We start from the raw sequence: 23,346 nt of genomic DNA, 5'->3' as shown, positions 1-23,346 counted from the left end.
GTGTCGTAAAACGGTATTTGGAAGACCAAAAACTTGATGTTACAAAGTAATTTGCTGATTCTCGGAATTTAAACTCAACACAGATGTCTTAGATCGACGCAGACAAGTACATAGAACAGGACAGGATAAAAAAAATATGAGCGATTTATATGTGTCAGTGATAGAACCCTATATATTTCAATCTAAGCTTCAGATGTATGAAATATACGATAAATATTCAAATAGTTTCTTTGCGTCAAAATATACATATGCTTATAGCATTAAATTAAATGATGTGTGTGAATATACTGCCGCCAAAGTTTCAGATTGCTTTCAAATATGACCAATTTAATCACGACAATCGTGTCTCATTGCAATCCCAATACAATTTCAAAATGTTTTATATAACACAAACAGTATATACACAAAAATTTTTTATGGTAACTAACTTCTTAATTTAATAAACAATATGCTGCTGTGAATTTCTAACCATCGCATCCTTAAAGGGTGTAAATAAAATTTGAGCCGAGTAAAATGTGGCTCTCTGTACCGGTATCTCCGTACGACCAGTTGTGAAACGATGGAGGGAGATCAGCTTGTATGATCGGTCTAGCAAACTCACTGCTGTGCCGGTAGGTATTCCGCTTTAGTACGCCGTCAAACTAACATCATTTTGTAATCCAGTGTATGCACGTGAATTCCTCTCTTTAAGTACTATTTATTCGATCGAATAATATTCACCAGGTTTTCGTACGGATTTCGTTTCGGGTTTTCGTCGTTCGGGTTTTTATACGGTGTTGAACGGTTCGGTTACGATCGTTCGGTTTGCCCGCGAACGTACGAATCTTCGTTCTGAAAAATCAGCATCGCGACTTTCTTGTTACGCGATACTGGAGAAAAGTAACTCCTTTCTATCTGAATACATTCCGTAATACACCCAGTGTACGTAAACGATTAACGTACACGTTTGCCGACCGGCCGCGTATTTTCTGCAAGTTAGTCGTGCATGCCCGCGGGGTAGAAGTGAAATTTTCTGTGACATTGAGAATTTCAAACAAAGTCATCAGGTTGATTCATTTCGGGGTCACAGTCGCGGGAATATCATCGTCGCATGTGTACGTTCAAGTCAGTGGTCGATGTTACGATTATCAACAAAGGGAAATAAGTTTGAACATGTCAGCTACTATTTCGAAAATACCGGCAACCAGTGCTGGGAATGGGATCGATGTAATTTGCGATAAAGATCGTGTAAGTACTGTATTGTTTTATAACGTGAACGTAGTGTCGTTCGTTTGGTGTGACGATAATGATATATTCGAGTAATTTTAATGTATGAACCGGAGTTAAAAGACTGACTATGTACGAAAGCTGTAAAAAGAGGATTTAGACATAGCGTGATATTTAAGATCACTTATTGATATTTGGCATTTATATTTGGCGTGGCAATAAATTTGTTATAAATGTTTTCACTTAATAAACTTTTCTCCTATTTGGTAATACTTCAATGTAGATGTTATGTAACATGTTATGTACAAGTGTACATTATACGTACATTAGTTTTATAAAAATAGAAGCTAATTTTAGACATAAATGTCCTAACCAGATTCAACGTAAAATGATTATTATGCTACAGATGTTAGCTAAGTGTAAAGAGGAATTAATTTAGTATTGAATAATTATGCGTAAACGTTTATTGAATACACTTCTTACGCATGGTAGATACACAGTAATTAACAGGATTTATAAGACTTATATATCACTTTCATACGTTGTCACGAACAACGCAATAATTGACTTCATCCTCCACTATTACACGTATTAATGATATTCTCTTTTGTAGATAATAATTTTAAATCGACGATTCTCATAAAAATGTATTGCCTTGATGAAAATCAGAAATTTAATGAAATGGATTGAGCAAAGTATATTAACGTGTCATTTCCGTTGTTTCATTGTAAATTATGCTTTCTTGAATAATAAATTTCTGCGGTAGGAGAATGGCAGCCAGATTGCTTTCCCCCACTAAATATTCTCACAAATACCGATTTTCGTTTACTTCGATGACGATAACATTCCCAGACGTTTTATTTTATAAGAAATATAGAGAAAGTCATTTTTATGATACATAAATTTTTTTATTTCAGACTAGAACGGCATTAAATGGCTAAATTTTTTTAAGTTATGTATTTTTAATTTTTTAAACCAGCTTGTTTTCTTACATATACTTATTCGTTAAATTTTAGCAATGCATAATTGATAACGAATGAACTTTATTCCCATTCATTTTCTAATATCTGGTAAAAAGAATCATGTGACATACACATTTATCTCGTCAAGGATTAATTCATCCTTAAGCGCAACATTATTGAGAGGTATAAATAAAATAATTTATCGTTTTATTAAGGTAAAAAAGATATATCACAATAATACATACAGAGAAAATATAGAGAAGTCCGGTAAGCAAATCAAAATTACAAAAAGAAGGATTTTATAATTTGGAAAAAAACTGGTATGATGATGTTATAAATATTTGAATGTTTGAACATTTTCTGAAATTGTAGAAGAGTGGTGTAAGAAGGAATATTGATTGAAAAAAAATGTTAAACAAATTCTTTAGTTTTCTTTTCATAATCACAACGTTAAAGCACAAAATCGATAATGTAAATAATCTAAAAATAGATTGTAAATGAGATGTTCCGTGAATGCAATATTGGTCCTTAGTGGGTCAAAACAATTCGGTCTTATTTTCTCTCATATGGTGGAAAGTAACTACATCTTTTACGAGATACATGTGCCATAAAAATTTCTATTTTTAAATATACATATATTATTATTATCCTTTCTTTGCTTGCATGCACTTCGGTATTATTATTAAATTAATGTGAAACATGGTTACATGGTAAACAGTTATTTCTTAATTGTCCCAATTACAGTAGTATTGTATATTATTACGTTTATTAATTTACAGTTGATTACATTTTGTGAAACTCGTACCATGCTAAGTAGAATCGATAAACGCGCTCAATGCCTTTTGTGTAAGAAATATCTCAAATGTAAAAGGATTAAACATTATTGAAAAAGAGTCATCAACGATGGATTTCTATTATGGATAACGATGGATCCTAATATCTTCGCAATAAACTAATAAAATTAATCTAATAATTGCTCCGTACATATAAAAAGAGATTTAAAATAGAAGCTTAAATATCCTGTGTTATAAAAAATTGAAATACATAATTGAAATAATATAAATGAAATAATGGTAGAAGTGGGACGAGGAAGAGTCTACGTTTCGAAATAAGACGAAAATTATGATTTCATTTCTGACAAAATCGAGTTTGAAAAATATTGTCAAATACGCGTGAACTTGGCTAATTCCTAACTGAGCATAAGTGGATGATTGACGGTACGTTGTTCTACCTGAAAAAATAATTCGAAAGTATAGATGGTATTCTTTAATTGAAATGAATTACAAAATATATATAAGATATCCTTAAATAAAGAAAATCAATATTTTGAAGTGCGAGCAACCAAAAGGGCTGTAAGACTGAAATTCAAGGAATATGAAAGTCTCGCGTAAAGTAAGCAACGATTGTATTAGAATGAGTTACTCCTGCATGGTTACGTCGGATGTAATAGAAAGTGTGCAACAGTGCGTGTATGATGGACTTCAACATTGAGTTAATACTGACGGTCATTGAATATTTTCTCTTAGCTATTAGTTAATAATTACGAGCCATGCACTTATCTGAAATAAGATCAGCAAAGAGATATTTAAGGTTTTATAAAATACGTAATATCATTTCTTATAAAAAATATGAAATATATAAAAAGAGATTGCAACTATGAGCTTTCTATTTTTGTGTCGTGACGATTCAATAATTGTCTGCAAAATACATACATACACCTATTTGATAAATTTTTATCTGACACAATTTATATATTATAAATCATTTTTATTAATAATTTCTAAATAATTATCTTTAGATAAATATTTGTTACACTAAGAATAGAAAATATAAGATAAGCCTAGAAATGGTACTTGACATTCTGTTTCTATGAAAATAGAATTCCTGAAACTTAGAACGAGGTTTTATACTTGTATTGCTATCGCTGCAAAACGTTCTTTGCAGCTATAATATTTTTCGATAGACATTTTTCATAAATATTTCACAAACATTTAATGCTAACACCAGTATAATCTTCGCACATAACGGTATGCATTTCTTTGTGGCAACTGGGGCATATTAACTGGTTTTGCTGTAGTTCCTTGTTCTTATGAAACTTCTTGGTGACCGCAATTTCATTGGTATTTTGACGCATACAGATACACTCTTAAGCAGGAAAATCCTAATTGTATATTTTATCTATATATTTCACTATTATATTTTATTAATATATTTTATTATCACCTATATATATGTATATATATCATAGTTGTCCTGAGACAATTTTAAAAAATTAAAATCAACATTTATCCATTTCTCTATATTGTACCGTGTGAATTACTTACTCCTTGACGTTAGAAATACACAGATTGTCTAAATTAGAATAATTACGCGAGGTCGTAACACATTCTTCAATTTTAATTTGTAAATTAACATAAAGTATTGTATTTTATGTATATTACTGGATGATGAGTATAAAAATGTTGTTAATAATAATATCATTAATAGGATAATTTTATATTTGAAAGAAGTGAAAAGTATTCGAGGTATACATTTTAACTGTGCGCGAATACATATTATCGTCAATGTTATTTACAAATGCAAAAGACAAAAATTGCTATAAGTTTAAAATAGTTCATTTTAAATGTATTGCAGTTAATAGAAAATATTAAATGTAGTATTAAAACATGCTTATAGAATTGAAATTTTTATTTGTTTTATGGATAATTTGAAAGTCATCGATAACTTATCGATACTCGTTAACATTGATATCTGTTATCATCTGTATCCAATATCGATCTAGTAGAGGTCGATAATGTATTAATGAAAAAGATTTTTGAAAAAATATATAATTTCAATAATAAATGATCTTATAATATAAATAAATTGATTTTTATATTTGAGTAATTTTGTTGAGTATTATACTCTTTACATAATTGTTTATGTAAATTTTTTGTTTGTTAAACATCGAAACACTTATCAGACAAAAGTTATTTTTTTTATCTTGTTTAACTTTTTATTATTTTATATAAATTTCACCAATTTATAAAAGTTTATATACGTAGTGAACTATAGTCTGTTTTGATTAGTAGCATAAATATTGTTTTCTTGTTTATGTTGGAAATTAATGACCAATATATTTCTGATAAATTACAATTAATTATCAGATTGTTTAGATTTTTATATTTATAAGACACTTTCGAAATAGATTATCGATACAAATACAGTATCGAGAAAAATTTAATGCACGAAAATCATAAATATAAGAAAAAATTTAACAAATAAGAAATTGAACTACCTGTGAAAAAATCTAAATAAAGTAAATGAAGAGAATCGAAAGTTAAGTAAATGACTTTAGTTGAATTTCATTTTATGAATAAAGTAAAAGATGAAGGCATGTTGCTTGCATCATATATATTATTTAAAGATTTTTACATATAAAACAGTTTTAAGAATTCCTTTTTAGGGACTAATTTCCGGTTTAAAAATATGTATGTTTTTATTGCAGTACTACGAAGCTTCTATACTTTGCCACATGGTAGCAGTAATGTAGAGTTATTGATTAAGTTTCGCTATCGAGGGTGGTTGTGAAGTGCCAGAATCTTCCTTACTTTTTAAGTTTTCACTTTTAAATAAATATTATAATAAGTGAATTTTGTATACGGCATACAGTTTCGAAGATTGAGAAAGTGTATCTGATATATGTTTAATATATATCATCAACTACGCGGCTAAAAAGAGTTTTACAAAAATGTGTTCTAGTTTCCTACCAAGCTGTTAATCAAAGGCATAAATATCTTTTTGGGGTGAGTAAAGATTTTTCTAATGCTAAAACGCAAATATTATTTTCTAGATAATAATAACAAAAATTATTATAGATTATTTATTTTAAGGATAATTTTACTGTTTACTACAGTGTTTTATATTTTCGTAAAATTATCCTTGAAATAAAATAATATTCAAATGTAACAAGCATATTGAGAAATACAAAAATGATTACAACGATATAAAAACAGAGCATAACATTTCTAAGAAGTTTAGAAATACCGTAACACCATTTAAAAGAAATTTCAATTTTATTACATAAGAGGTTAGTTATATTAGTTATTTACTAAGTTATTTTTCAATGCAATCACGAGCTTTAATTGAATACATCTCGAATCGTTATACGAGTTTTTGTATAACTTCGTCATACGTTTCCGCCGCCAGTTCTCATAAATATCGTCTTACGCAGTTCTTTAAATCATGTTTCTTATAAACAATTATCAATCAAACAAATCTTTAAGTTTTGCAAAAAACACGTTCTCGAACTCTGTAGTGAGAGACGAACGGCTTGAATGCTTACGATCGCGTACAGTTTCTCTGTCCCTACTGAATTCGTGCTACCGCGAATTAACTGCTGTAATTCTGTGGTTACTTTTTACTTTTGGAAGAATTTTTTCAGCGGTCGAAGAGCGTAAAAGTGTCATCGGCGGGATTTTCAATTCGCATCGTCGTTTTAAACGTGTGATATAACGACAATATTAAATATTTAAACACAAAATTTTGTATGACTTATGTCAATACATGGATGAAACTAAGTGAGCGTCTCTAAGTACATTCCATTGTTTTATATGGCTTCTATACGTAAAGGGATAGTACTTTCTGGGCGATCCTCGTATTAAAGATAAAAGGATTGTTACATGTATAAAAATCTATAATTTTAAGAAGGAACAATGTCTAAACTTCTGATTCGTAAAAGAAAATCTCAGATTATCTTTTTCTTTTTTTCTTGAATTGATCGTTTAGAGCTTAGAGTGACTTTAACCACTATAGATACGTAATAGGTTATTAGTGCTCAGTCGAAATCATAAATTGAATTCTATAATTTTTGTAAAGGTTTTGTAATTGGTTCGTTTAAGAGATTTTAACAGTTGTAATGTTTTGATACAAATTTTTTAAGTTCTTGTATAAAGTTCTAATCGTTTATCAAGAGGAATGTTATAATAACAATAACTTGGAGAAAATAATTTGAATTTGTTAAAAGAATAAGAGAAACAATAGTAATGTATTGAAGTTTTCAAAAGTCATTAATTATGACTCGTTATATCTATATCATACGTAATTACATATAACATATAAGCATATGTAAGTGAAAAACCTAACGTAAAATGTAAACTGTAAATAAACATGATTTACAGATTTGCAGTAATGATAAATATTATTGATTATATTTGAAAGTACATGTACAGAAGCTTAATATTAATTTCTTGTATCACATTTATAAACATGTTGTCTAAAATCTTGTGCCAAATTATATATCTTTATTTACAACCAACTTATGTGAATATCAGATATACACCTATAGATCTAGTGCTAATAGTAGAAGAAATATACAAAAACATACCATAGCATCAGTGGTACAATATATAAATAATGGCATAAAATATTAAATTTCAAATTTAGAAGAAATTTGTCTAAGAAATAAACATATATATCAGATTGTATATATTGGGTTGGCAGCTCAGTGATCGCGGATTTTGTCATTACCACCTAATATACTATAGTTTTAGTAGTTATATGTATCTTTATGCTCTCGCTTGTATCAACTGAAAGTTCAATTTCTTCTTTTTCTAACAACGGCATATACAGGGTGGCCTAATAACTTTGTTCATCTTGAATATTTCTTCTATTGGTAACAATATTTTTCATGTAGCAATATTTGCTCGTTGGAGCATAATATGTTGCAAGTATTTTTTGTATAAGTAATCGCGTTGAGGAAATTTCAAGATTACTTGTATTTTTTCAACCTAGATGTTGCAATAAATATTTTTATCACTACGTGATAGCTAGCTTTGAGACAAACTATAATAAAGGTCATTTAAAGTCATGGAAGTTCGTGAAGATTTTTATTTCTACCTCAGGATTGTAGATCCATCTCTTATAGCTTGTTATATTTCATTAATCCTTCCTTTTATATAAACAGATAGACTTTCTGCAACCTTTACGTTCTAATAATTATAATACATGACTTACTATGTGAATGTAAACGTGACAACTTATGATGCTGTGTAGAATATTGGTAATCAGTATTATTCGACTGCTGAATCAAATATCATTGCGAGTGTTACAATGAAGTTTTCTTTTGAAAAGTAGGTGGATACGATCTTCATCTATGGCAAAACGCAACAAAATTCCGTTGAACGGTTTCCAAATCGCACATATGCTTCGAACCGAATTTTTCAAAGATTGTGTAAGAGATTAAGGAATATTGGAAGTTTAGCTACACGTAAGACTGATCAGTGAGGAAACTCAGGTAAAGAAATGGAAATCGGGTGTTCTCGGATGTTAGCTGTTGAAGCGACTGTTTTGTCGCTAGTACGTGCACGGTCTTAGCCTTGTTTTAAACATTAAATTTTAATTTCACTATGAACTCTGAACTACGTAATGTACTATTTCGTTCATTATCGTCATATATTGGACACGTAATGTAGACAGTTCTGGCTGAGAATTTTTTTTTATTTCGCAAATGACTGAAAAATTATACGGAACATTTAGTACGATTGCTATATACAGCGATTACTAAAAAAATTGTTTATACGCGCAAATGAATTTGTAGCATTATTTTAAATACTCGGGATATCTTTTATAAAAATTTATTAAAAAATTATGTAACAAGACCCTTAAAGTTTTATACATTTCCCAAGGTTCCTTACACCTTATGGTATGATATTTAAGAGTAATATGCTATTTAAAATATAATATTTAAGGTTTCTTGTATCTTTTCCAAAAGTTTTCAAATGCTCATGGACTTACTCATTGTATATACCATAGAAAAAATAAAAAATATGAAGTAACTATCATACGTTATTATTGTAATAGAAAATCTAGAAGATTATATGTAGTACAGTTGCTCTGTACCTCGGATGATACTTTACCTACTGCGAGAGAAATTCTAGGAGAAAGTAGAAAGTATAGAAACGTTAGCAGACATGTAAAGCAATATTAAAAAAAGAACGTATTTGTTCTAGACCTTCGACTTTAAATATTAAAATAATAAATTAGCATTTACTTTTGTTCTGTATCCATTGAACTGAAATTTTGTTACGAAATTAAGTTATTGACAAATAATCTGTAACAGAGTTTTTTATTTAATACAAATTTTGTAAAATTTAAAGAAAATTGTTTTTTTCAATACTGTAGTAATAATATCTTATAATAATAATTGACATTGCTGGATTATAAACAACAAATATTTAAAAAGCAATGAAAATATTTTTAGTTGATAATAATTATGTAATAAAATTTAATGAAATATAGTAGTAGTACGTATATAACGTACTTATTATAATTGACATCTTAAAATGCGTAATATTGTATTATACAATTGTATAGATATTTTAAAAATTATATTAAGGATTCTGAAGTTTATTATATAAAATTAATATAAATCTGTTATACGATTTCATACTTTAAAAACTTTGTCATTTTCCCGATTAATATACATATGTATTTGCATATGCTTAGTGTCTTGATTAAATTGCTGTTACAGTACACGTTTATTTTCTTTACGTCCATTTGTATAGTGCGAATACACACAAGTATATAAGTACGTACACATATACTTAATACTTATTCCTTTATGCTTGTTTTTCACTTCTCATATTACGATGTTACTCCAGATATGTAGTCTCTACATGATTAAAATGAGTTTATCCTTCAGTATCATATAAAATGTCTCAAACGCTCTGTCACGTTTTAGGCAAATTAAATAATCCTCAGAAGTTGTATTATCTTTTTTGTTTATATTTTAGTTTCTCTGAATTGTATGCAAACTTGTATTATACTATTTTGTAGTTTTGGCCATTTTACATAATTGAATTAATTGAACAAATGCACAAATCATAAGATTACAAATCATAAGATACAGGTTATTGATATTAACAAATCTTCTTATATGACAATAATAAGCTTGATAATAAAACATGTGTAAATTTTACAAATTACAAGTCATTCAATTGTTCTATTTGACTTAAAATTATAAAATTATAAAAGTGGAGCTTATAACTTGTAATTTGCCAATTTACTAATATTATTTGTTGAAAAATCACTATGCAGGAGAGTTCAGATTATACATATATTGTTCAGTTTAGTTTCTTGTAAAGAAAGAGCGTATAGCTATCACGGACAGAATAAATTAGACTCATATTAAAATCAGATTAGAATATCCATTGTATATGAGTACATAAAATGTTCTTGGATTATTGTTTCTACATATATTCACTCCTTTCCTTTTTATCTTGATAGAAGAAGATAACTAAATTTTAATATTGCAATTCACTTCCTACATGAAGATTGTCCTTGATATTTATTAGGTTCAAAGTATAAGTTTAAAATATCTTGGTTTAAGCAGAAAAAAGTAGTTAGCATGAACGAATATATCATAATACCTGACATAAGTATGTAGTTGGAAACTATTTTTACACATTTTAAGGATAGAAATTTATTTCCTTATCTTATTTATTCATTTACTTGTTTATTTATTTATTTAAAATCATATCCATCTTGCGGTTGATAGTAAACTAGATACACAATCACGAGGCGGCTACACGATCGGACTTTGTGCACGTAATATTGGCTCTAAAAAGAGTCGATTTTGTTTGTATGTGAGTGTCTCATTGATATGGATTCTATCGTAATAGATGTTCGAACTCACGGCCATTTATCTCAATGTACAAAAGCTTTTTGTCTGTTTTTTCAAGGATTTCTCTACTCTATCCAGTGTAGTAGTCGATAGATTCTAACACGTATGACCAATCCTACGTTTCATATCTGCAGGTGTTGTTGGCTCAACTTGACAAAAATTATTTTTTACATAGCCCCACATGAGAAAATGTAAAGGAGTGAAATCTGGTGAACGCGGTAGAAATTCTACATTTTCACATTTGCCAAACCAACCGTTTCGAAATAGTTATTTAGTGTTCTACGAATATTGGTGAGTACTGTGTGCAGGAGAAAAGCATCCTCCTGAAACCATAGATGTTACATTGTGTGCAGGCCAATTTCATCTAGGTGGAATGGTACTTCACCTTAAAGAAATCTATTGTAACGTTTAGCTGTTAAATGATCATTAAAGAAGTATTGCTTGATCACATAATCATTTATCAATCCCATATAAAAAGATCATTGTTCTAGATAAGATATTTGTTTATACCAATGATGATCAATTTGTGTAACTAATAGTGATAGTTAGATGAGACGTGACGATTCACGTGTCCTCTGTTATTAAAATTAGCTTCATCCGAAAATAGAACGTAAGGAAAAATATTAGGAACTTTGTTCGTTCTTTAACTAGCCCACTGATAAAATTGTTGTTGAACGTGACATACTATGAAAACTTTCAATTTGTTTAAGGCTTATGACAGGATTTGATATAGCAGTTACTAATATACTCAACTCACGCAGACAAAGTACTTGACAATACTTAACAATAAGTTGGAATGTTCAGACAGCTAAATGTAGCTCTGTTTTATATTAGCTTGTTTTATATTAGTTTATTAAATTATGCACGAACATAATAATAGAAATAGAACGAAATGGATCATACCGAAACGAAAATGGAAATTTTTTTTCATCTATTATCACCTTATGAAACGAAAGAAACTTTTCGGACAACCTAATACATATGATTATATATCTCTATGCAATAATTTCTAACGGAATACATTGATATTCACAATTAGGAAACTACTTCATCCGGGATTATTCAGAGCAGTCTGCAGTGTACCGTTTGCAATACACTCGATACTCTAGGTTATACGATACTATGTAAGAACAACCAACATCAACGCACACATTTGTACACTTAACCACATCTATGAAAAATGGAAATTCTCACAGTAGAATAAAATTATAAAACGATTATGAGACATTACATTCGATTCCTTAATTAAAATTTCGGCAATAATCTTTACATTAAGTACGTAGTATGTATGTGTATGTAGTAAGTACGAAATGTATACATTAATTCGTAACGAATTAGAAAATTACTTTTTTTATTTGTTTATGCAAGTTAATACCTTTATGAATTGAATTGAGTAAATAGAATCTAAGTAGAAATTTATTTTGCTTGCTAAATACTCATCACGAGTATTTTGCTTTGGACACTTTATATATATGCAAACTATGTAAGACGTATTCTATATATTTTGACATCTTTAAATTTTCTATACATGTATTTTAAATTCAGTAGTTTCTCGTCTTATGACAACTATAAAGAAATGTCATTTGACGTAAACGAATGACAAATACAATTCTCGAAATATCGAGTTGTAAACAATCATTTGTAATATCATTCAAACAATTATCAGAAATATATAGATGAATTCATTGATTTGAAATCTTGGCAACCTTATACAAAAAGAAAATACTCTCGCTTAGTTTAATAATACACATCTACTTTTAGAATTATTGCCACTCCGAGTTATAATATTCTTGATGTGAAATTTACGCCGTAAACAAAACTTATTTAAAATTATGTCGTTATTGTTCAAAAAAACATATGTCATGCAAACTATTTTATCAATAAATTCAAAAGTTGAAGTTGTTAGTATTAGAAAAACAGAAAGAATCTATAACTTTATCACATTTTTCCTGGAACTTTGATAAACCTCACACTTTTATTGCAATAACACAACTGCATAAAAATATGCCACCATCGAAGCAAACGTGTAACATGCTATAGCGACACAAACGTCCTCGTAGTAAATTTTGAGGGCTCATTTACAAAACTCAACTCGTAGAAAGTGCAAATAACAACTTTCACTATATTAACAACTCTATACTAAAACCAAAAAGTTTCAATTACATCATTGTGAACATTGACAACTGCCTGACAACTATCGTAGCAAATGGGTGGTTTAGTCGGTAGTATATGCAAAGTATTTTAGAAATAGATGGCCAAACTTTGATCTTCTTATTTTATCCTTTTTAAGGATGAAAAAATGTCATGTAAACATAGGTTCAAAAACTTTTCCCTTCCGAAATGTAAATATTTTTTGTTTATGACAGAATATTTCATTAATAAAAATATAAAACTTACTTTAAGAAATTACTGAAAATGATTTGCTTCTGCAACAATAGACGTTTCGCATCGACATATTCCAAATTTCGTCACATGCAGCAGTTCAGTATTTTTAATATTATTAAACTATCAGACAGATTGTATTTCTCGAGAAGAAAGAATTCCCTGACCCATATTTATATTATACAATTTTTGTTGACCTTTGGGAAGAGTAGAATACGATACCAAAATTTGGCTACCTATTTCTGAAGCACCTTGTATATATAAACGAATAACAAATATCGTGTGTATAGATTAAGTGTGTATTATGTTTACCGCATTTATTGCAGGACGTAGAAAAAGGTGAAGTTCATTCTAACGTCGCAGGCTTCTCGCCGTCGATCTGTTCGCGGCCGGCGTCTTCGTCGCGGACGTCGACGTCGGCCGAGAGCAGGGTCGAGCTCGAGGATAAACTAAGGAACAACAGCAGCAGCAGGTCAAATGTGTCGAGTATCGCGGTGGAAGTGGAAGTCGGAACAGCGAACAATGAACCAATAGGTACGCCGAATGTAGCAGACGATAGAATAGGAGTCGCGACTGTAGTTGAACAAGCGTTGCACGCATACATATGCGCGTGTTTGCATGCAGGAGCGGGGACGGAGGCAACCACGACAACAACGCCAAAGACGAGGACGCGCACGGAAAGAGGAACGGAAAGGAGCGCAGCCAGCCGGTGGAAGGCAGTCGGTCGCTTGCTTCGCCGCCTGGCACTCATCATGTTTCTGATATCGAGTTTGGCCGCCTGTTTGGCACTGCTCGCCATATACTCAGGCCCCATTTTCCTCGTGCAGCTACTGGTTGTCGTTCTCGTCGCGTATTTAGTCGCTGGAGGACGTTTTCGATGGTTTTACGTCGCTCTGAAAACTGCGCCCAGAGACCTCGTGTGAGTATGCATTCTTCCTCATCCGGTTCATCCTCGTCCTTTGACAACGCGCACAGATTCAAGTTTTTGATTTCGATTCGTTCTAAATCCGTTCGATTAAATTGAAAACTGGGTCAGTCTATGACTTTCCAAGTTGGTCTTCTCGCACGGTCAGCCAAGTTTCTCTCTGCTTCTTTAAAGTTTCGTCGATCGTATGCATCCTCATCGTGTATATCCATACGAAGATCTCTAAATTACCGCAGATATTTATAACTAGAAAACATGTGATTCTGCTTTGATAATGAAATTTCATATTTTCAGGGAGGAGGATGAATTTAAGTAGAATGTTGAAACGTTTGATATAGTGGAATATGTTAAAACATGCCATAATAGAAAGTTAATTATTAGATTTTCGTCAAATATTAAATAGCTCTGAGACAGTTTCCAAAATGTTCGTTTTCTTATTTAAATGTGGAATCTTGGCGGCATAAGTTCAGCACATAACTGTACATTTCTTAAATGTACATCTTCGTTTAAGGAATACACATGAATGCGTAATATACTTAAACTTTAGGACACCAACAATTTTTTAGACCGATTACATAGGCCGATCTCTATATTTTTTGATAATACTCATTGATAAAATCCGAAAATACCAGTTTTGAGTTTAAGAAATTTTCAATTCGGCAGTTACATTCCTTTTAGGAGGATAACATTCACAAAGCGGTAAATCACGACGTTGGGTTTATACATAAATTTAGTTGGGTTTGAATTGAGGTTAGATTTCAGATGGGTTGGTTTAGGATAGAGTTTGAGTTTAGATTAGATGTGAGAATTTTTTAAACGTAAGGTTGGTATTTCTGATCTTTGTTCGAAAATTATTATCAGAAACTATAGTAATCCCAAAATAAAATTTAATTTGTAATACAATATAGAAATATTAATTTCTTATTGAAAAAAGAAAAAGATTGAGAGGAAAAGAAAATTTTAAACTGTAAAGAGACCTAAGTTTCGTGTGACAAGCGACACGTGAAACGAATAGTTCCGACCTTCGACAGTTAATGTTTATATTACTCTCATAAAATAATTGTTCAATTTTCATCAATATGGTCTACTAGGGAAGTGAACTGCACGGTAATTGAAACCCACATCCCTCGCTTGTAACTAACAATTGTTTTAACAATAAATAATCACTTTATAATACTAATAAAACTAACACAGTTATAAAATCTGACTGTCATTTAGAATTGTTTATCATTCAAGTTTTCAAGCACTAACACTTCTGTCAATCTTATTGCAGTTTATTTTATGTTTACAAGTAATATACCGCGTATTTTGAAATATTAAATTTTGCTGCAAAAAAAAATCCTTTTCTTACATCTTCATTCGTATTTCATGTTAAGCGTGTGAAAGTAAGTAAATTATGGGTTCAACGATAGAAGTTTAACGTCAAACTGCATTGTGAAATCGTCACAAAGGAAATTTATTTTTAAGGTAACGCATTTAGCCATTAAAGCTGTGTCATAATAATGTCATTTAAATGAAATATACATTAATAGGCAATCTTTAATCCAAGTACGAGATAATAGAGTAAGTAAGAGATAATAGATACATATTGTGACACGTGAACAATCAGTCGGAGAATTCTTGCTCGTTAACGATAAAAAAGATCATATTAGACAATTTTAAAGGTTGAAAAAATATAGTTATATCGCCACATATATTAATTACAGAAACTGAACGTTTCATTCATAAAATCGAATACATATGCCTTAACCTGCGTTCCTTAATCTTTTTTTCTGTCTGTTGTATTTCTTGTTTTCTATTTGATATATAATCATAAACAATTTTCCTTCTTTTTTTATGTGAAACATACAAAACATAGTGTTATTGTTATTTTTTCGTTTCCTTAACATAATTTAATTACAATTTTTTTAACTAAGTAAGAGATAAGAAGAGAGAAATTATATAGAATTTAGGGTATGTGAATTAAATATTGTAATACGTATTCTTATATAGATTTTAAAATCTCCCTCTGATTTCTTGCCGCGTTAAATTAGTTAAAATCTTATATAAGATATTACAAAAGTTATTTATTTATGAAATATTAATTGTATCAACAATTACCTGATTATCTATTAATGAACTTTTACGAAAACAGTATAAGAAATATATAATTAAAATTCAGTTTAGATATTTTCTAGGATGTAAAATTCATGAACAATATTTTTTATTCATTTATGTACAGATTAATTTGATTTGAATAACTAGAGAATCTTAAGAATTTGTAACATTCTTGTTCAAATTAGTTATTTTTTACTTCCTCGGAAATTCAGAGATAACGCAATTTAAGTCAATATTTATATATCGTTAGGTTTATATATCTTAATAGAGAAGTGTAACAAATCAGGTGATAATGATAACTAATATAATTTTTTTAAAGCTATACACATATAATGATGTAATAAAATAAAATACTATTACTTACTTTTTCCTTTTGCTGATTAAAAATGTGTTATCAGTATATGCATTCTGTTAGAGCACTTTGTTATATCGCATTATGACATACTATTGATCATATTTACACTGTGCATTATAAACCGGAATTTTTTATTTAATCTCTTAATTGATAAATTTCTAATGGTAAATTATAGGTACTCAAACTGTTCATTTGTCTTTTCTTTATTCCTTGAATTTGATATAAAAGAGTTGTATTTATGTATAGTACTATTTATCGAATACAATCCAGATCAAAGTTGAAATGTATCTGAACTCGCACGATTATAATTTTTCAGAATTATTCATGAATCTATTCTATTCAAATTTCTATAAGAATACGACTAGCTTTAGTATAAAATAAACTATTTTTCATTGCCTATGGATTTACAAAGTTCATAATAAAACGTAGATCTATCAATTTAATTATAAATACAAGAAGAAATATGAAAATATTGCAAAATAGAAAAAGTATCTAAAAATATAAAAATAATTGTTTATGTCATTAGCTATACTTTATATTAGATTTGTATTAAATTTATATTTTATATTGAAAGTTTTACATTATAAGTCTATATTATATTTTTAAAACAGTTTATTTTATATTTACACCTGTAATGTAACATTGCATTATATTTTTGTAATGTCTTAAATGAACAATATCGAAGTAAAGTAAAGCATCCTCAATGAATAGTATTCGCTGCTCACTTTTCGTAAATACGAGCATGGACGAATGCTAATTAAATTAAAAAATTGAAAATAAATGAACCGAATTGAAGTAATATTATAGTATCTAATTCTATTATCCTGGATAAGTTGATATAAATTAAATTGTAATTTTGACTGTTAAAAAGTTTTTTATTCAAAGATCATTGACAATAATTTTTAATTTCACGAGTACAATCTTATCTATCGTTATGTAAAATAATATACCTATTATATCTGTTTTTCCAAAAAGATACAATTAGAATCCTGATCTGTTTATAACAAGTGATAGTACAGCATAATATATAGGACTCAACTATATTTAAATTATTATGTAACAATAATATTATTTTTAATAGAATCATTTTCATGAACTTTCCATGATATCATGCAGTTAAAATCACAATCGCGTACGTGTTATCACTGATAAATAATTTACGATTAGATCGTTTAAGGAGATTAGCTTTCTCCTAAGAAAACTTTACTGGCACCATGGATCATAATTTAAGTGCAACATATTATAGGATGTGGTTTATATTATATTACGTAAAACTGGTATTATTTACGAACATCTGTGATAACATTGATCATGCTTCTATTACCTGATCTGTTTCTACAGTGAATTTAGTGACTTCCTGTTTGAAATGCACATCATTATTCTATTTATTCTTAATATCTTAATCGAGCATTTGGGAATATATCATCTACTCTTAATATAAATATTTTATATACATGTAAATGAACTTGTGGTGAACCTATATGTATTCCGGTAATGAACATTCATTATCGATATGAAAATTTAATACAGAAATGAAAATATGTTTCTAACATATTCACGATATAAAAGTGTCGTCAGTACTAGGAAAAAGAGCATAATGAATGACGTACATATTCTTCTGAACGTTTCTGGAAATACCATATCCAGAAATAAATTAATTTGATTATATAATTTGTAAAATATGAAACTATCAAGTTAACTATATCACACGAGCTGTTTCACCTTTTCTATTTATATTGTATTTTTATTAAAGAATTTATTCAACAAAGTCTCTTACGAATACATAAGTGAGTGAGTTTTTTAACCATATTGTCTAAAACTCGCGTTTTGAAATATTCATTTGATTAGATACATTTTATAAATTTATGATTTCGACGTTATGTTATGTAATACAAAAATGATAAATTTTCAGTATAATTTTTGCAAATATTAAATATATCGAACAAAGGTATAGTTTGGCTACCTCTTTGTACGGAATCTGATGATTCAAACATTTTTTTTTATTTTACATCAACATCCAAAATGTATAGGTAATTTTCAATTTGAGAAAGTTATTCTGTTTTTTTTTTCTTTGGAATAGTATGAGACGGACTTCCACAATTCAATTTTATAGCTCGTAAAAGCGTTTGTGAAGACGAGTTCAACGACACATGACATAACATCATTCAAGGTCATTCGAGATTAACCCTTCATTGACGAGCGACGAACTTATATATATGCATAGCATACAGTTTGATTTCTTAATACATGCACCAGATATATCTTGCTTCAAAAGTGATATAACTGAAAGACATTCATTTTCCAAAAAGTGGAAATACCACAATCGATAACATTATTAATTAAAATTAACAAGTTGTTATTTTGTTAATCAAATTTATTAGCGACTATAATGGAGAACAGGATTGAACATTGTTTTTATTATTGTCAGTTTATACATATGAAGAATTCTAAAAAACTTTTTCATAGTGATAACTCGAAAAATTCAATGTTCAAATTCTCTAGCAAGTGTGCAATATACCTACACGTGTCAAGTTATGCTATACATGTTACATTTAAAATTTCATAAATAATTTATTTATGATTCTACACAGTTACTTATCTGTTTATGTTGCTTTGGACAACCTGCGTCAGCAATACTTAAAGGTTAAAGAAATTACTATTTGATTCAGGCAATTAAATATAATTGTATTTATAAAAAATATAATATAATATAAAATAATATAAAAATATAATATAAAATAACTTAGGTTTCTAAGAATATTTCTCAAATTTACGTATAATATTTGATTTTATTACGTGCCCAGATTTTATTTTATTTTATGACGTTTATCTATAATTCTGTATCGCATTTTTCAATTTTTGACATTTTGAAACTCTGTGTGTTATAACATTTGTTTGAATTCTATGTAGTATAAGAATCTAACGTTATTTCTACATTAAGTTTTCTGTTTATAACGTTGTGTTTTATCATCGGTCACGGTTTGCAGATTACCTAAACAATTCCATGACTGATTGCCAGTTTCTAAGAAAACTGATAATATATTTCTTTTTTTTTTTGCACACATTAATCATTTTCACTGAAGGCACTGAATGTTAATGGCAATAAATCTAAAATAATAAGTTTTATTATTTAATTGATTCTATAGATCATTAAATAAAACTATTAAAGAAATATTTAATATAATATGATCAAAAATATAGAGCTTTACAACATCTATGCACTATTTTTTAAAAACGCGCAGTATATTAAAAATATACTACAAACTATATCTGGGAAAATTCCGATTCAAATATAAATATTTACGCTTAAAACAGAAAATACTTCAAACGTAATATTTTATTTCTTTATCTTATTCAAATATTATGTTCGCGATATAGCGATTATACGTATGTGAAATTGATCATCGAGTTTTTAGATATCTTTATCATCATTAACTGATATTTTGTAATCATTAACTGACTACATGCACGTGTACATTATGCACGTAATTGCATAGAATCTAATATTGATCAGCGATAAATAGTTTAAAATGACGTGCGTAGCATACAGATTTCTCTCGTTGCTTTAACTGGTCCATTGAACCAACTAAGCACTTCAATTTTCTTTAAGGTGCATGCAGGTTTGATTTATGTTACAATTCAATTGTCACAGCGTGCATTAAAATTGTCGATAACTTAAATTCTTTTACTTTTTTGTTTTTTTTTTAATTTAAATTCTCTTAATCTATTATTTACATCGCGAAATAATTTTCTGTAACTCACACATACCTACTTATATCTTTTGCACACTTGGCTTTACACACACAAAGTTCATAGTACTAGTGCTGGTTAGATTAAGTTTCCTTCATATTTATGAGTACTTCCACTATAAGGTGTGTTCACAAAGTTACCGTTCGTAGCGTCTAGAACAAACATTGTTGACGCCAGTTAAAAGAAATCCCCATAAACAATATCATAGTGTGTGACACAGCGATTTTAATGAAACTTTATAGATGTATAGTGCAGCCAAAAATATTCTACGTGCATGTTTCTTTTATCAGCAATTGTCCATATTTTTAGCAAGCCCTTAAAGTTGGCATTGAAAATATATTTCCTGAAGAGTCTCGAGTAATATTAGAAATAAAAGATTCACTCCATAAATGTGGCAGATTGTCGATAACAAAATATGTGTCGAATATTTTTGGCTCGTGTCATACTCGGATGATGTCCCCTGTGAACCACCAACCGAGGTACCAATACGTTGTTCTTTGAGCAAGTCCTGTAACTGTGACCGTAACCAATCTCTGACAGCTCCTTTCACTTCTGTTTTCAAGGGAAATCTGCGACTTTTCAAATTCATTTTGACGGGGTCAAAGGCATGAAAGCTGCAAGGGAATTGGTTTGGATTGGCGCGTCATGGCGCTTCAGTTCTTAGTGACATTTAAGGGGGGGGGGGGGGGGGGGGTGTAAGATTAATTCGTACAAAAATAAGGCATGTTTTTGTGAATTATTTGTGACGACACAGTTAAAATCTCTTTATTAAAACCAATAGTACATTAAAGTATGACATTCGAAGAATATTGTATAAAATTTTCACGGAGAAATATTAAAAAATACGGTAATGGCAGTAATTATTCGGAGGTGTCTCGGAAAATTGCGGTGCCCCTGATAACATGGTGCTGGATCATCTGAAATCAAAAAATCAAAGTTTATTCGTTAGGTAACAGAGTTCCATAGGTAACGCTGAGAGGGTTTTTCGAAATTTCAATTTTTCACTTTTTTGGAACACTTTGAAGGGAAAATTAGCTGCAAATTTTCGCAAAGTCGGCTAATTTATCCCTGAAAAAAAAAAAATTGAAATTTCGAAAAACTCTCCCAACGTTACCTCTGGAAAACTGTTACCTAACGAATGAACTTTGATTTTTCGATTTCAGATGATCTAGCACCAAGTTATCAGGGGCACCGCAATTTTCCGAGACACCTCCGAATAATTACTGCCATTGCCGTATTTTTTAATATTTCTCCGTGAAAATTTTATACAATATTCTTCGAATGTCATACTTTAATGTACTATTGGTTTTAATAAAGAGATTTTAACTGTGTCGTCACAAATAATTCACAAAAACATGCCTTATTTTTGTACGAATTAACCTTACACCCCCCCTTAAATCAGATGGTTAAGTGGCTAGCATATTTATCTGATATAAATATCATTGGTATCAAAAACGTATTTTTACTTCTACGATTCATCTTGAAATTTCAAAAATAATTCAAATTATACTTGTGTCCGAATATTTTTCGGATCGATTTGTAGGTAAAATCTTAAGAGAAGCAGAAAATCCAAAGTTTATGTTGCATACGATGCTTTTAAAATATAATGCGTTGATGTATACCTACTCACAGTTCATAATGTTAATTATAATTGGTTACTATTAGTTATTGTAATTACTTGAATGATTACTTAAAAAATCTATTACTGCGAAATATTAATCCAATTTGAATTATAGATCAGACTCTAATTAAAATCAAATAATTAAAATTAATTGATTTTTTTCTACAATAAATATATATATTTCTTATTGTATAATATGAAGATAATCATCAATCACCTGAATCCTTGTTATCGTATAACTTTCATAGTTGACGCTGTACAATGATGATTTCATAGTTGTGTCTTTTTCTAAACGTAACCATAATGACAATATAAGAATATGTTTACATATTTATAAAACTTACAAAAACTAATTTTAATACTGATATTCCCAATGCAAAGTATTTGTTCGTCATCGCGCATAATTACTAAGATCAAGTGAGAAATGTATGAGACGTGCATTATGTAATATGCATATTTTCTTTACCTAACAAGAATTTGCTACTAACCACTTTTCATTTTCTACTGTTGCCATTTTTTCAATATGTGCATTTGGTGTTAACAAATTACGCTATTTGTTTAGTGAACAAATCTCGGTTTCTTACATAAGGATGACAGTACAATTCAATTGAGTTGTATGTTCGCTGTTTAATTTACATGTAGTATTACATATATATATTAATTATGTGTGTAAATTGAAAATAATAAATGTAATAAAATAATATGATACAGTAATATATTTGCATTAATTGTTTGAGGTACTTAGAATATTTAATTACTAATATTTCGAATACGTATATTCTTAAACAAGATGCATTTATGAGCAAAATAAGAGATCACTGTAGTGATTAATTAATATTTTTACATTTAATTATAAAAATGGTGGAATGTGATATCGATTGAGGGCCAGGATAAAAGAATAATGATATCAACCAATGACAGTATCTTCTCCACTGTATTTCTCACTACGAAATACGCAACAAAGTATCGATAATCATGTTCTCTATTTTTGTTTTCGTAATGTATTTCACTTTCTTCAAATGAATTTATTTATTGTTAGAAAGTTTGAAAAAAATTTATAAATTTTAAAAAGTGGAGACTTATTTTTCAGTATAGACACTCTTCATAAAATTTAAAAATCTATTTTATGATTGATAAGAGAAATGTTAAAAAATTGTTTAATATACATACATATATATGTATTGATGAATGATTTTAACGTAAACATTTTTAACTTTTTCAGAGCTATAACACGGTATATAAAAGTTCTTTGGATTATCCGCAGTCACGAGAGGAAGAACAGAAGCATCGCCGATGTATTTCGACAACATGTTAGTCGGCATCCAAATAAAGTTTGTTTCATTTTCGAAGATCAAGAATGGACGTATCAACAGGTAAATTTTATCA

At 29.1% G+C, this 23,346-nt stretch overlaps 2 protein-coding genes and 1 long non-coding RNA gene across 3 annotated transcripts in view; 2 read left to right on the top strand and 1 right to left on the bottom strand.

Annotated features, from left to right (window-relative positions):
- LOC126864725 (cytoplasmic dynein 1 light intermediate chain 2) overlaps window positions 1-13,603 on the bottom strand; it is a 34,887-nt gene extending 21,284 nt beyond the window's left edge. The window contains exon 1 of the mRNA XM_050616341.1: window positions 13,525-13,603. The gene's annotated coding sequence lies outside the window, so the exon portion shown is untranslated. The remainder of the gene's footprint in view (window positions 1-13,524) is intronic.
- The window catches only part of LOC126864720 (long-chain fatty acid transport protein 4), a 31,795-nt gene continuing 9,066 nt past the window's right edge, over window positions 618-23,346 (top strand). The window contains exons 1-4 of the mRNA XM_050616328.1: window positions 618-1,227; window positions 13,539-13,746; window positions 13,837-14,131; window positions 23,183-23,333. Coding sequence (XP_050472285.1) covers window positions 1,153-1,227; window positions 13,539-13,746; window positions 13,837-14,131; window positions 23,183-23,333 — 729 coding nt within the window. The 5' untranslated portion in view covers window positions 618-1,152. The remainder of the gene's footprint in view (window positions 1,228-13,538; window positions 13,747-13,836; window positions 14,132-23,182; window positions 23,334-23,346) is intronic.
- Window positions 15,541-18,820, top strand: LOC126864738 (uncharacterized). Its single transcript, XR_007689323.1, has 2 exons — window positions 15,541-16,094; window positions 16,382-18,820. It is a non-coding gene; the product is annotated as an uncharacterized LOC126864738 (long non-coding RNA).

This window comes from Bombus huntii, chromosome 4 (genome assembly GCF_024542735.1).
Source record: "Bombus huntii isolate Logan2020A chromosome 4, iyBomHunt1.1, whole genome shotgun sequence".
In the NCBI taxonomy this organism is placed as follows: Eukaryota; Metazoa; Arthropoda; class Insecta; order Hymenoptera; family Apidae; genus Bombus; species Bombus huntii.
This window is presented reverse-complemented; position numbering and strand designations above follow the sequence as displayed.